The 12604-nt window shown below is 44.2% G+C and overlaps 1 protein-coding gene across 1 annotated transcript; it reads left to right on the top strand.

Annotated features, from left to right (window-relative positions):
* The first annotated feature begins 3308 nt into the window (after positions 1-3308).
* Positions 3309-12035, top strand: RNF7 (ring finger protein 7). Its single transcript, XM_075266777.1, has 3 exons — positions 3309-3501; positions 8036-8083; positions 11708-12035. The coding sequence occupies exons 1-3, from the start codon at positions 3369-3371 to the stop codon at positions 11824-11826; spliced, it is 300 nt and encodes a 99-aa protein (XP_075122878.1). The 5' UTR covers positions 3309-3368; the 3' UTR covers positions 11827-12035.
* Positions 12036-12604: the final 569 nt, after the last annotated feature.

Raw genomic sequence — 12604 nt, 5'->3', positions numbered from 1 at the left:
ATGCCAACCATAACGTCCTCAATATTAATAATGTTCCCCTATTGTGCCCTAAAATTTAATGCACCAAATACAGAAAATAAAAATACTCACCTTACTCCCATTCCAGTGCAGGCCAGAGGCCTTTAGTAGCCTGGTTCAGGTATTGCAATGACGTCATCACGCTACCTGACCATTGATCTGACCATTCGCCTATAATGGCCTGCTGCACATGATATTGATCAATGAGTACGGTAATAAATTGTATTGCTGTTGTGAGGATGGTATCGGGAAATTTATTGCACTACACAACAGACAAAAGATCAGATATTTTATATTTGTGACGCCCATGACATTGTTTACAAAAATGTTTTTTTTTGTTTTGTTTTTTTTAGATGTTGGTTATTGATTTTTACATGTTAATATGTATAATAAATAAAATTCTGAAATACTTCAGTCTGACCATTGACCCCTCATAATAGGCTGACCCTTCCTGTCACCTCCCAGTCTGTGCTATGTTCAGGTTAGGGCTGGGCAATTAATCGAAAATTAACCAAAATCAAAAGTCAGCTCAATGAATGGATGAGAACTTAACGACATTGGTTGTGTCAATTATTTAGCATCCTTGCCTGTATTACATTGCTATTACCTAAATAATATGTCACTAACTGTATGCTATCAAATCAGAATTGCTGATATGTGAATAACTGAAACCAAAATTCAGTGACAATACGTGGCATGTAAAAAAGGGGGTGTCCTAAAATAACCATTCATTAAAATGATTCTTTTTTTTTTTACACAAGTATGTGGCCACAAGAAAATGGCCGCAGATATCCACAGTCAGCTCTGCATGATGGCAGCGCCATCTGCGCATGTGTGAATTTTAAATCCTGAAGAAGCCATCGGAAGAAGAGATGGCAGAGAGGCATGCCAGAAGAAGACAGAGGCCATGGCTGGAGAGGGTTACCTGTCAACTCATTATTATAGGCAGGATTACAATGAAAGACAACACCTCTCTTACACTGCTGGGGGGAGATAACAAAGGATCCTCCATTGATAATAGGGAAGATGGGGGAGCGCTTAGCTCTTTCTCACTTTTCCTGCATAGTGACTACTATATATGTCAGTGACCATTCTCACAGCATTCTGCCAGTGTTAGGCTACATGTTACCATTCATCATATAAAAGTAGCATCTACCATACTGCATTATTCAGATCAATAAAATAAATGTTTCTCAAGTGTCCATGTCTCTTGTCTCTCCATAGATTAGAGGTTTTCATTAATACTTGTTGTGCCTCCCACGCCTCATTTTTCCATTTGACTATTTTGTACTAAAAATATAAAAGCGGTTCCTTACCATGGGGCCGTTAGTAATGGCACACCGCTCTACCCTTATTATCTTAAGCATGAAATTCAGAATTTGAAAAGTGTTCAGTTATTTTAGTCTTCATACACAGCGATAACACACATAGTGAGGTCACAGTACAAATCATGCGCACAGTGAGGTCATAGTACAAATAATGTATGCAGTGATGTCACAGTACATAAATAATAAACACAGTGATGTCACAGTACAGAAATAATAAACACAGTGATGTCACAGTACAGGAATAATAAACACAGTGATGTCACAGTACAGGAATAATAAACACAGTGATGTCACAGTACAGGAATAATAAACACAGTGATGTCACAGTACAGAAATAATAAACACAGTGATGTCACAGTACAGGAATAATAAACACAGTGATGTCACAATACAGGAATAATACACACTGTGATGTCACAGTACAGGAATAATGTACACAGTGATGTTACACTATAGGGATAATGCACACAGTGATGTCACAGTACAGAAAAACTTATGACCAGGTATTGCCCTGAATGACTACCTCCCTTCAATGGCAAATATTTAATATAGTCAAAATAATTTTACAACATAAGACAGTAGCTGGCCCTTTAACAAAAAATTAAACAGGAGATATATTATTTACAGAATACAGGTGACTGAGATGCCAAGAGCCTTAAGGGCATGTTCACATGGCTGAAACCTTTTCCGCCATGTGACTTCTTCACGCGGCTAGCCGCCATGGGATGCTGATGCATTGCATCTGCAGCCTGTTGCGGCATCCCGCTCCTGATTAGGCCCGGATGTATGGGCCTAATCAGAAGTGTGCCTCGAGCTGTGGACGCTGCGGCTGACTCAGCTGCGGAATCCGCAGGAAGATTGGACTTGTCGCTTCTTTTTCCCGTTATAGCTGTAAAAAAATCGCTAGTGGGAAGAAAAAGCAAGGGACTACTAATGAAATGCAGGGGAGGCCTTTTTGCAGGTGGATTTTGAGGCGAATTCCACGTCAAAATACGCCTGCAAAAAACTCTGTGTGAACATAAACTTATGCCCACACTGACCACAGGGATTTGCGCTGAGTCTTTGCCGTATAATACAGCAAAGATCTGGTGCTTATGGGACTGCTCAGCTCCTGAGTGGCCACCATATTTAAATACCAAACATTCGCTGTAATAGTACGGCAGATGTTGGGAAGGAGTTAATGTTTGTGATCCGTGAACATGCTAGTCGGGCAGAATGGGGGTGGCTGAATGCACACGGAGTAAAGTGCGGCTGCAAAATTACGGGCACAAAATTACGCGGCCTATACGCTCGTAACTCCCATTGAAATCAATGGGATCTTTTTGAGCGCGCAAACTCTGACACACCGTATACGTGTCAGATCGCGCTCCACTTTACTCCATGTGAATTCAGCCTAAGGAATTACTACTTTCATAACTTCATAGCATTCTAAGGCTACATTCACATTGGCACCAACGCAGATCAGCCAGGAATTGTTGGACGAAACTGTGTTGCAAGCCTGTCTTTTTCATTTGGATATTTCAATTTAAAAATTGACCGGATTATAGTCAATGGGGTCCCCCTGGCTCCTTAGTTTGGCTTTTCATTGATCCATTTTTGTCCATTTCTTCCTTCTACTTGACAAGCCTGAAGAAGGCGGCCAGGTGTGTGCATAGCATTACTTGTGCCTAGTATTTTACATGGCTGACCAAATCCTACAAGAGTTAGTGGAAAGCAAAAAATATCCCCAAAAATCCTCCAATGACAGGACTAGGAATGAAGTAGAAGCTTTCCACATGTTCAGTTTATTACAGCGCTCCCCCTGCTGGTCATCACCTGCAATGATTTCTCTTCCAGATCACTGCAATGACGTCAGCAGCCCTCGCTGTTATTGGACCTGTAAGGCAATGCTGCACGCTCCTGTCACCTGATTGGTCGCCTCCGCCGCACGGAGTTCCGGTTTCTCCAGTATGCATCGCTGATTGGTCCTCCTCCCGGACTACGCCATGCTATAGGGCAGAGCACGACCCTCCTCCTACCGGTATGGCCGAGCGGCGGGCGGAGCTCACCCGGCCGTGTGTCAAGATGTTTTCTCTGAAGAAATGGAACGCGGTGGCGATGTGGAGCTGGGACGTGGAGTGCGACACGTGCGCCATCTGCAGGGTGCAGGTTATGGGTGAGGACGAGCGGAGCGGGGGCAGGAGGAGGGGGCAGGGAGACCGTGGCGGCCCTGCAGTGGTGGGCAGACTGCTAGGCTGGGGCTGCCTGTCTTATGTGGCTCATGACGCGACACATGTGCGCCAGTGCTACATATTGACGCAATGGGATTGCACTCAGTTGTGTGCTATGACAATAGTGTTTACAGTGCCTCCTAGTGGTGAGGTATGGTATTACATGGCTTGGCTTGTGCCATCCTCTGCTGGGCAGGTCACCTTGTTCTGTGGAGGGGGACTGTCAGCAAGGAGGTGTCCTATAAACAGACATGAGCCTTGGCATGTTTGCAGTATCACTGTGTCTGATCACTGGGACCCCCACCAAATGGAGAGAGGGGGGGAGGACTGTGTAACCCTTTATTGACTCATTCAGCACTATGGGAGAAGAGCAGCTGAGTACTGTGATCTAGGTGATGGGGCAGCAAGTGTGTAATAGGGGTACACAGAAGCAAGTGTGTAATAGGGGCACACAGAAGCAAGTGTGTAATAGGGGCGCACAGCAGCAAGTGTGTAATAGGGGCGCACAGCAGCAAGTGTGTAATAGGGGCGCACAGCAGCAAGTGTGTAATAGGGGCGCACAGCAGCAAGTGTGTAATAGGGGCGCACAGCAGCAAGTGTGTAATAGGGGCGCACAGCAGCAAGTGTGTAATAGGGGCGCACAGAAGCCACAAGTGGGAGACACTACATACAGTCATTTGTCCCTAAGGCTATGTTCACACTTGTGCTGTGTGACTGTTTGGGGATTCTGTCCTCCATTCTGCTTGAAGATGCAGAGAGAGAAGTTCTCCAGCAGGACTTTTCACTCTGTGTTTTTTTGGGTGGAAACTGGTTGAACCCCATTGTAGTCTATGTGGTCCATGTGTAACACATTTTAAGTGAATTGGGCTTCTGTTTTTTTGGGGGTCCACAAGCAGACCCGAAGAATGGAAACCTGAGCAGATGGAGCATATTGTGTTTGCATCCGTCATTCACTGTAATGCAAAAGTCAGATGAGAAGGAAGTTTCCTGCAGTTGTTTACTTATCGGATAAAACATAAAGTCCCAGGTTTTTGCTGTCCACTTGAAAAATCGGACATCTTTGTGAACGGACAGTAAAGGACAGACACGGACAGTTAAGGACACACATGATGTCCCATTTAAAATAATGTAAAATGTAACAGACACAGCTAGTGTCCAATTCTAATGTCCGCGCAAGATTTTGGCATGGGATTGCACATGAGACTGCGGCCTCTCCATAGTTCAGGTACACCCCTATGCGCCAGAATCTAAATCTACACCTGCATACTGCTTCTGACTGATGTGGCATTGTGACAGTCATATCTATGCATCACGATTAGAGATGAGCAAACAGTGAAATATTCGTTTCGAGTAGCCCCTCAATATTCGACTATTAGAACAAATATTGAATCCCATTTTAGTCTATGGGGAAAAAAAAGCTTTGTTTCAGGGGAAACCACTATTCAACTCAGGAGAGTCACCTCTATGTCCACTATGACACCTCAGCAAATGATAACACCTCTGGAATGCAACTGGGACAGCAGGGAAAGCATGCCTGGGGGCATCTAACAAGCCCAAGTCCCTGTATTACGCCACTAATAATGCGCAAGCTGACTTTTTCCCATAGGAATGCATTGACCAGCATTGATTGGCCGAATGCCATACAGTGTACAGCATTCAGCCAATCAACGCTGGTTCTGCTGGAAGCTCGTCTGTGAGGAGGCGGAGTCTAAGAGTCGGTCCACAGCAGTCTCCATTGTGGTCCAATCTCAGGTGTAGTAGAGTTGACACAGCACTGCTACATCCCAGGTGTACCAGAGCTGTGCGCTCAACACTGCTACATCTGAGATCGGACCACAATGGAGACTGCTGTGGACCGATCTTAGACTCCGCCTCCTCCGGCAGAACCAGTGTTGATTGGCCGAATGCTGTACTCTGTATGGCATTCGGCCAATCAACGCTGGTCAATGCATTCCTATGAGGAAAAAGTCAGCTCCCGCATATCACAAGCTGACAGGGATCCCAATGAGATAGAGCCCCAAAGAGCTGTGCGAGTAACATTCCCCCCTAAATAAAGCTAATCCCTAGCTAACCCTGCCTGTACATCTATCCCTGTCTCACAGTCACATAGTTTACAGTCTGATGTTACCCGAATCTGAAATCCACCATTCGTATAAAGTGGAGGTCACCTGATTTAGCCAGCCAGTTACTTTTTCTGATATATATATATATATATATATATATATATATATATATATAATATTTTTTTTTTTCCGATGCCTACGTTGTCGTAGTTCCTGTCCCACCTCCCCTGCGCAGTTATTGGCGCAAAAAAGCGCCAGGGAAGGTGGGAGGGGATACGAATTTTTAGTGCATTTGCCACGTGGTATTCGATTGGAATCGAATATCTCGAGCAGCCTGATATGATCGAACGCCGTTTGCTTATCTCTAATCACAATGCCTTGGGGCCCAATTGGTGGCCCTTAATGTCAGCCAGAAGTGCCAAAGACCGCATGGAGTTTTCTCTCCACCCCTGGCCCTCCACTTAATATACTCTGGGGTCTGAAGAAATTCCTTCTCCCACCTTAGGTATAATAGCAGTATTAGTTCAGTTCAGATGAACCTCGCAAGACTAATCTCATGGGGTTCACCCAATACTTAACCACTTCAGTACCGGGCCAATTTGTGGTCCTGGACCAGACACATTTTAGTTTTATTTTGTATGTGCGATTTTGAGGGCTGTAACATTTTTCCCATATGTCTCAGTCAACTAATTTTTGCGTCTTTTTTTCGGGGACACATAGGGCTTTATTTTTATGTTATTTTTATCTTCAAATGTGTTTTAATTTTTTTTATATCCAGGAAAATATAAACAAAATAGGAGGAAAATTGTCTGGTTTTCAATTTATAATTTTTTTTAATTTAATAATTAATAGTGTCACTGAAAAACTTTATAATATAGTTTTTCCTCTCCGTTACGGTAATTTTTATTTTGTATGGTGTCTTCGGGGGTGGGGCTATAACCTTTAATAGTGGCGTTTTATTAGCATATTATTTTTTTATTATTTTATTTACATTTTTTTAAAACTTTTTTTTATTATATATATATATATATATATATATATATATATATATATATATATATATATATATATATATATATATATATATATATATATATATATATATATATATATTTTCCAGATTGTGTCCCCATAAGGTGATAAGAGACCTTTGGGGACAACTGATCACTTTTTTTTTTTGTACTTGAGGCTGATTTCTCCTATAACTGGGGCTGGTACATTTAACCTCGGTTACAGGAGAAATCCAGCCTCCTGCACGCTGTATACACAGTATACAGAGCTGATCTGGGGTCCTGTAGGACCCAGCAGCTCTGGTAAGACTCTGCTCCCCGCGGATCACGTGTCTGCCGGGTCAGAGGGCAGCTGATTTATGGCAGCGTCCATAGCTGTGTATACAGCGCTCATTGAGCACTGTATATACAGCGATCGAGATAACAGAGGAGGTAATAAACCTTCCCTGCTATCTCTCTGGGAGCTCCGGCTGAAGTTACAGCCGGCTCCTAGTGAAAGCAGCTACACGATCTCCGTGCAGCTGCTGTGTTCTGACTGGACGTACAGGTACATCCTGTCAGAACTAGGTAACCACTTCCCGGACGTATATAGTCTATGGGCCGGAAGTGGTTAATCAGAATGTAAAGTTAACGTTTCCAAAAATCGCCGTAAACTGGGATCCAGGTAAAATGCCCGATTGCAACTTGATGCCCCCATCACTAATACTAATAACCACTACAAAAAGAAAGATTTGATCTATGTAGTTGACGCAACCACCGTTAAGCACACATAGAACGGCCCTTAAAAATAAGCCTGATGCGTTTCCCCTGGTATTATTTCATCCAGTTCATCAGAGGCTGTATGGACCTAACAATATCGCCAGGAGTTACGATGATTCGCCTCCCATATTTTAGAGGACCGCATAGTGTGCATATGTTGCCGGTCGGCTGTAATGTGAAGCTGCATCGGCAATACACTTCGTCTGGGTTAATAAAGACCCCAGAATTCTCCCTCTTGAGTTGCATCATCGGGGGGGGGTGTCCAACCCCCGGAGCACACTCCCATAATGATGCGGCGTGCCGAGCCTCCCGTAGGGGCGGGACCAGCATCATACACACAACGAGGCCATAGGCAGCAGTTAAAGTATCCACTATTATAAGTGCTAAACGTCACACATAACCTCAGCCTGACGGACTGCAGCGCCACTAAGAGGTCAGCGGTCTCACTGGTGTCATGTGAAAATAGGCCTGGCACGGTTTCATTGCAAACAGAAGCCACGATGCCAGTGTGAACCAGTCATAAAGCCTTACTTTCTGTCATGGTGGATTATCCAGCCTGGGCATCAGTATTGGTATTTGATTCATGGGGTTGTCTGGCGCCTCCCGCAGTATGTCTATAGTAAGTGCTATTTCTGTGTTATTTCTAGATGCCTGTCTGCGTTGCCAAGCTGAAAACAAGCAGGAGGACTGTGTAGGTATGTGACTTTTACGTGTCATTTACTTTCCCTTTAATTTATCGGTTGTGTTTGGAACGGGCAGCGGCTGAATAACTCGGTCCGGTCTCCCTAGTAAACTGCTAGTTTGGTGATGGCTACAGAGGACGTTTTACTCTGCTGCATACTTCAGGTGGGTAAGAAGGGTTGTCATACACGCCCTATTAGGATATGACATTGTGGAAATGTCTTCCATTTGGGACCTGCGTGTTTGGCTCCTATTTTGGATGACCTGAGTTGTCCTCATATTACCGAAGCAGCCATTACTGCCTGGCTGACTATCGGCAGCTTTTTTTTTTTTTTTTTTTCTGGCAAAAGCAAATGTACGCTGGAGATGTTGGATATGGCATCTAGGGAGATCAGCTGCATTATGAAGGGGGTTTTCAATCCTTTAAAAGGAATCGCAGCCACTACAAGGGAATTGCAGCATTACATGATGTCTATTCCTATGAAATGTCTGTGTAATGGAAAGTGATGACACTTATACCGCCTCTACTGGTCAGATAAGAGCGCTGCAGCAGTGTAGCGCTCAGGTCAAGCGACAGTATATTATGTGGCTGTCCTTTTACTGGGATGGACGACATGCAGTAATGCGTTTCCCCTCTAGTGGCTGCTGTAACGTAAATAAATTCTAAAAAGATGGCTCTGAGCTTCTCCTGATAACAGCAGCCATGGATTAGAAAAGCCCACGTACTGGAGGGCATTTGTCTCTTTTGTCGCCTTTTTAAAAAAGCGCAAGTCATAAATGCAGTGTGAAATACACTCACCGGCCACTTTATTAGGTACACCATGCTAGTAACGGGTTGGACCCCCTTTTTCCTTCAGAACTGCCTCAATTCTTCGTGGCATAGATTCAACAAGGTGCTGGAAGCATTCCTCAGAGATTTTGGTCCATATTGACATGATGGCATCACACAGTTGCCGCAGATTTGTCGGCTGCACATCCATGATGCGAATCTCCCGTTCCACCACATCCCAAAGATGCTCTATTGGATTGAGATCTGGTGACTGTGGAGGCCATTGGAGTACAGTGAACTCATTGTCGTGTTCAAGAAACCAGTCTGAGATGATTCCAGCTTTATGACATGGCGCATTATCCTGCTGAAAGTAGCCATCAGATGTTGGGTACATTGTGGTCATAAAGGGATGGACATGGTCAGCAACAATACTCAGGTAGGCTTTGGCGTTGCAACGATGCTCAATTGGTACCAAGGGGCCCAAAGAGTGCCAAGAAAATATTCCCCACACCATGACACCACCACCACCAGCCTGAACCGTTGATACAAGGCAGGATGGATCCATGCTTTCATGTTGTTGACGCCAAATTCTGACCCTACCATCCGAATGTCGCAGCAGAAATCGAGACTCATCAGACCAGGCAACGTTTTTCCAATCTTCAATTGTCCAATTTCGATGAGCTTGTGCAAATTGTAGCCTCGGTTTCCTGTTCTTAGCTGAAAGGAGTGGCACCCGGTGTGGTCTTCTGCTGCTGTAGCCCATCTGCCTCAAAGTTGGACGTACTGTGCGTTCAGAGATGTTCTTCTGGCTACCTTGGTTGTAACGGGTGGCTATTTGAGTCACTGTTGCCTTTCTATCAGCTTGAACCAGTCTGGCCATTCTCCTCTGACCTCTGGCATCAACAACGCATTTCCGCCCACAGAACTGCCGCTCACTGGATGTTTTTTCTTTTTCGGACCATTCTCTGTAAACCCTAGAGATGGTTGTGCGTGAAAATCCCAGTAGATCAGCAGTTTCTGAAATACTCAGACCAGCCCTTCTGGCACCAACAACCATACCACGTTCAATGGCACTCAAATCACCTTTCTTCCCCATACTGATGCTCGGTTTGAACTGCAGGAGATTGTCTTGACCATGTCTACATGCCTAAATGCACTGAGTTGCCGCCATGTGATTGGCTGATTAGAAATTAAGTGTTAACGAGCAGTTGGACAGGTGTACCTAATAAAGTGGCCGGTGAGTGTAGATCTCTGTTTAAGCTACACCCCCTTACCCCGAGATAAATCAATAGTGGTGCGGGTAACGTAACATCTAGGGGGGGAAAAGGAGCAAATTCTTCATGCAGGGCAGGAGAGGACCACCAATTGGTACTAATAGCTTAAAAAAGTGTTCCAATATATTTAACTCTACAGGGAGGGGATACAGAAGGGAATGGAAGTTAAAAAAAATATATCACACAAAAAAACATGCCAACAAACCACGGCGCCACCTATCATGAATCCTATACTTTTCTCAGGCCATTTCACCATGCGATGTACACCACCAGGTTAGTAGGGTCAGGGACTGCCGGGATTAGCAGGGTCTTTACTTTTAATCTCTTTGGTCTCTTAAGAAGGTATTATCATTGGTGAGTAAGTCTCTTAAAAGAGCATACTGTGTACATGTATAGATCCCACACTCCTGGTAATGGTCTACCTGCAAATGCATCGACTCCAGGTCAGGAATCACACAAGTCTGACAAGAAGTGGGTTAAAGGCCCTTTCACATCAACTACCTTTTTATTTATTTATTTTTCTTCCTTCTTTCTAGTGAATGGAGCCGTTCACACATCCATGACTTTCTGTGCTTTTTATTTTTTCCTCTGTACAGACCAAAATTCACCCCCCTTCTCCCTACTTGTCCTGACCATTCAAGTCTGTAGGTCCGTGGGGGGAAAAAACCCTACTGTCTTTCATTTGTCTTCAACATAGTCCTTAAGTGATGCTGAACTAAAAGATGGCACCATTATTAATAGCCTAGAAATCTGTTGTTCATGTGCAGGACAAGCTGCCGAAAATTAGGTTTTTTTTTTTTTTTGTTTTTTTTTTTTTAAACGCAGCATGTTCGTTTTAGCTGCAAAATCGCAAGCGGTTATAGATGTTACAAGGGAAAGAAAAAGTTATCAAAAACTTAATATGTTTTCTTTGCATTCCCCCCACTGCTCTTAAATGTGTTTTGCTACATGAAGTCTTATCCTGAATTGGGAACTATATTAATGCTGTAAGTCGTCATAGTAGTATCACTTTGCACTAAAGAGGAGCTGTTTCAGTAGTGTGTGGATGGGATTTAGAGGGGTTGTCAAGGCTGGAGTAACTTACCTGCTTCTGAGGATCACTGATGGACCTGGGCGTTCCGGTTCCTGGCTTTACAATAGTCATTCAGCCCCTATAGCACATGTAGTTGCCTGTGATATTGTGGGAGGAGGGGGTGGAGCGACCTGGGGGGCAGAATGCAGCTTCCTATCACGGTGACATCACTGGAACCCCCATATCCATCATTAGCTATCCCTGGGATAAGGTAACCCCCTTAAATCTCATCCACTACACTGCTACTGTACTCTGCAGCAGGTTAGCCGCCAGCCATTTTGCCATGGCAAACCCACTGAGTACCCAGCATGCCCCTGGGTTACAGGATCATTTCCTATGATGTAGTGTCATTCTGTTTTAGATCTCTTGGTTTACTCTATATTAATCTGTGAATAATAAAATCTGACTGTCTCCACCAGACCCATAAAGTGTCCTGTAAGTGTAAACTCATCCTATAGGCCCCACACCTTGTGCAATGTGTAATGGCGTGCTAATACAAACACTGTGCTCTCTTCTCTTGCAGTGGTATGGGGAGAATGTAATCACTCGTTCCACAACTGCTGTATGTCCTTGTGGGTGAAGCAGAACAACCGGTGCCCATTGTGCCAACAGGACTGGGTGGTGCAAAGAATAGGAAAATAATAGTTACTACGTCCTGTCTGTCATCCAGACATCGCTCTTTGCTAGTATACTGTTCTAATGCACAGATCTTAGTGCTCCATGTGAGTGACTGGAAATATTTAATAAGACACTAACTGATGGTTACAAGGCTGGAAATGAGTGGAATATCCCGGTGTATCTGCAGCAGATACTGACTATAACTATTGCTGAATAAAAGTTAACTTACCTTCTGTGTTGCCTTTTGGAATTATTCATGTTTCATATTTTATGCTCATCATTTTTTTTTTTAGAAGATCTTTCATGCCCTCTGACACTGGTGGTGTATACATACCAATGGAAAGCTGAGTTTAGCACACTCAGCTTTGCCAGTATGTTCCCCAGTTGTGGAGAGATTAGTGCTTTTAAAGGGGTTTTCTGGGCAAATTTCTTTATTTAATTAAAGGTCTTTGTGCTATAAATGGGTGAATACATGCGCCCAAATACCTTTTGCAGCGTCTTGAGTGATTTCTGTGTCTCTGGGAGCTCCTGGTATCTTCTGCATTTGTTTACTTGGTTCAGGTTCCTGCTATGTAACTTCCACACTAACCCCTCACCTCACTTAGTTTCCCACACACACACACACACACTTCCTGCCTGCCTCCCTCCCGTAACCCCCATTCCCCCCCCACACGCACGCACGCGCACACACACACACACTCGCAGTCATACTTGACTTATCTTTTTTTTCCCAGTCTTCCTCCAGCGGGACAGCCCATCCTTCTTTTCTGACTGCCGGTGCATGCTATAGACCCAGAGCTAC

Source organism: Leptodactylus fuscus, chromosome 3 (assembly GCF_031893055.1).
Source record: "Leptodactylus fuscus isolate aLepFus1 chromosome 3, aLepFus1.hap2, whole genome shotgun sequence".
NCBI lineage: Eukaryota > Metazoa > Chordata > Amphibia > Anura > Leptodactylidae > Leptodactylus > Leptodactylus fuscus.
The sequence above is the reverse complement of the archived record's forward strand: the minus strand, read 5'-3'. Positions and strand labels throughout refer to the sequence as shown.

Bases quoted from the DNA above. Each gene is read 5' to 3' on its own strand.
- RNF7 (XM_075266777.1), top strand. From the start codon at position 3,369: ATGGCCGAGCGGCGGGCGGAGCTCACCCGGCCGTGTGTCAAGATGTTT. The intron at 3,502-8,035 runs GTGAGGACGAGC...TGTTATTTCTAG, and splicing joins CTGCAGGGTGCAGGTTATGG to ATGCCTGTCTGCGTTGCCAA. The intron at 8,084-11,707 runs GTATGTGACTTT...CTTCTCTTGCAG, and splicing joins CAAGCAGGAGGACTGTGTAG to TGGTATGGGGAGAATGTAAT.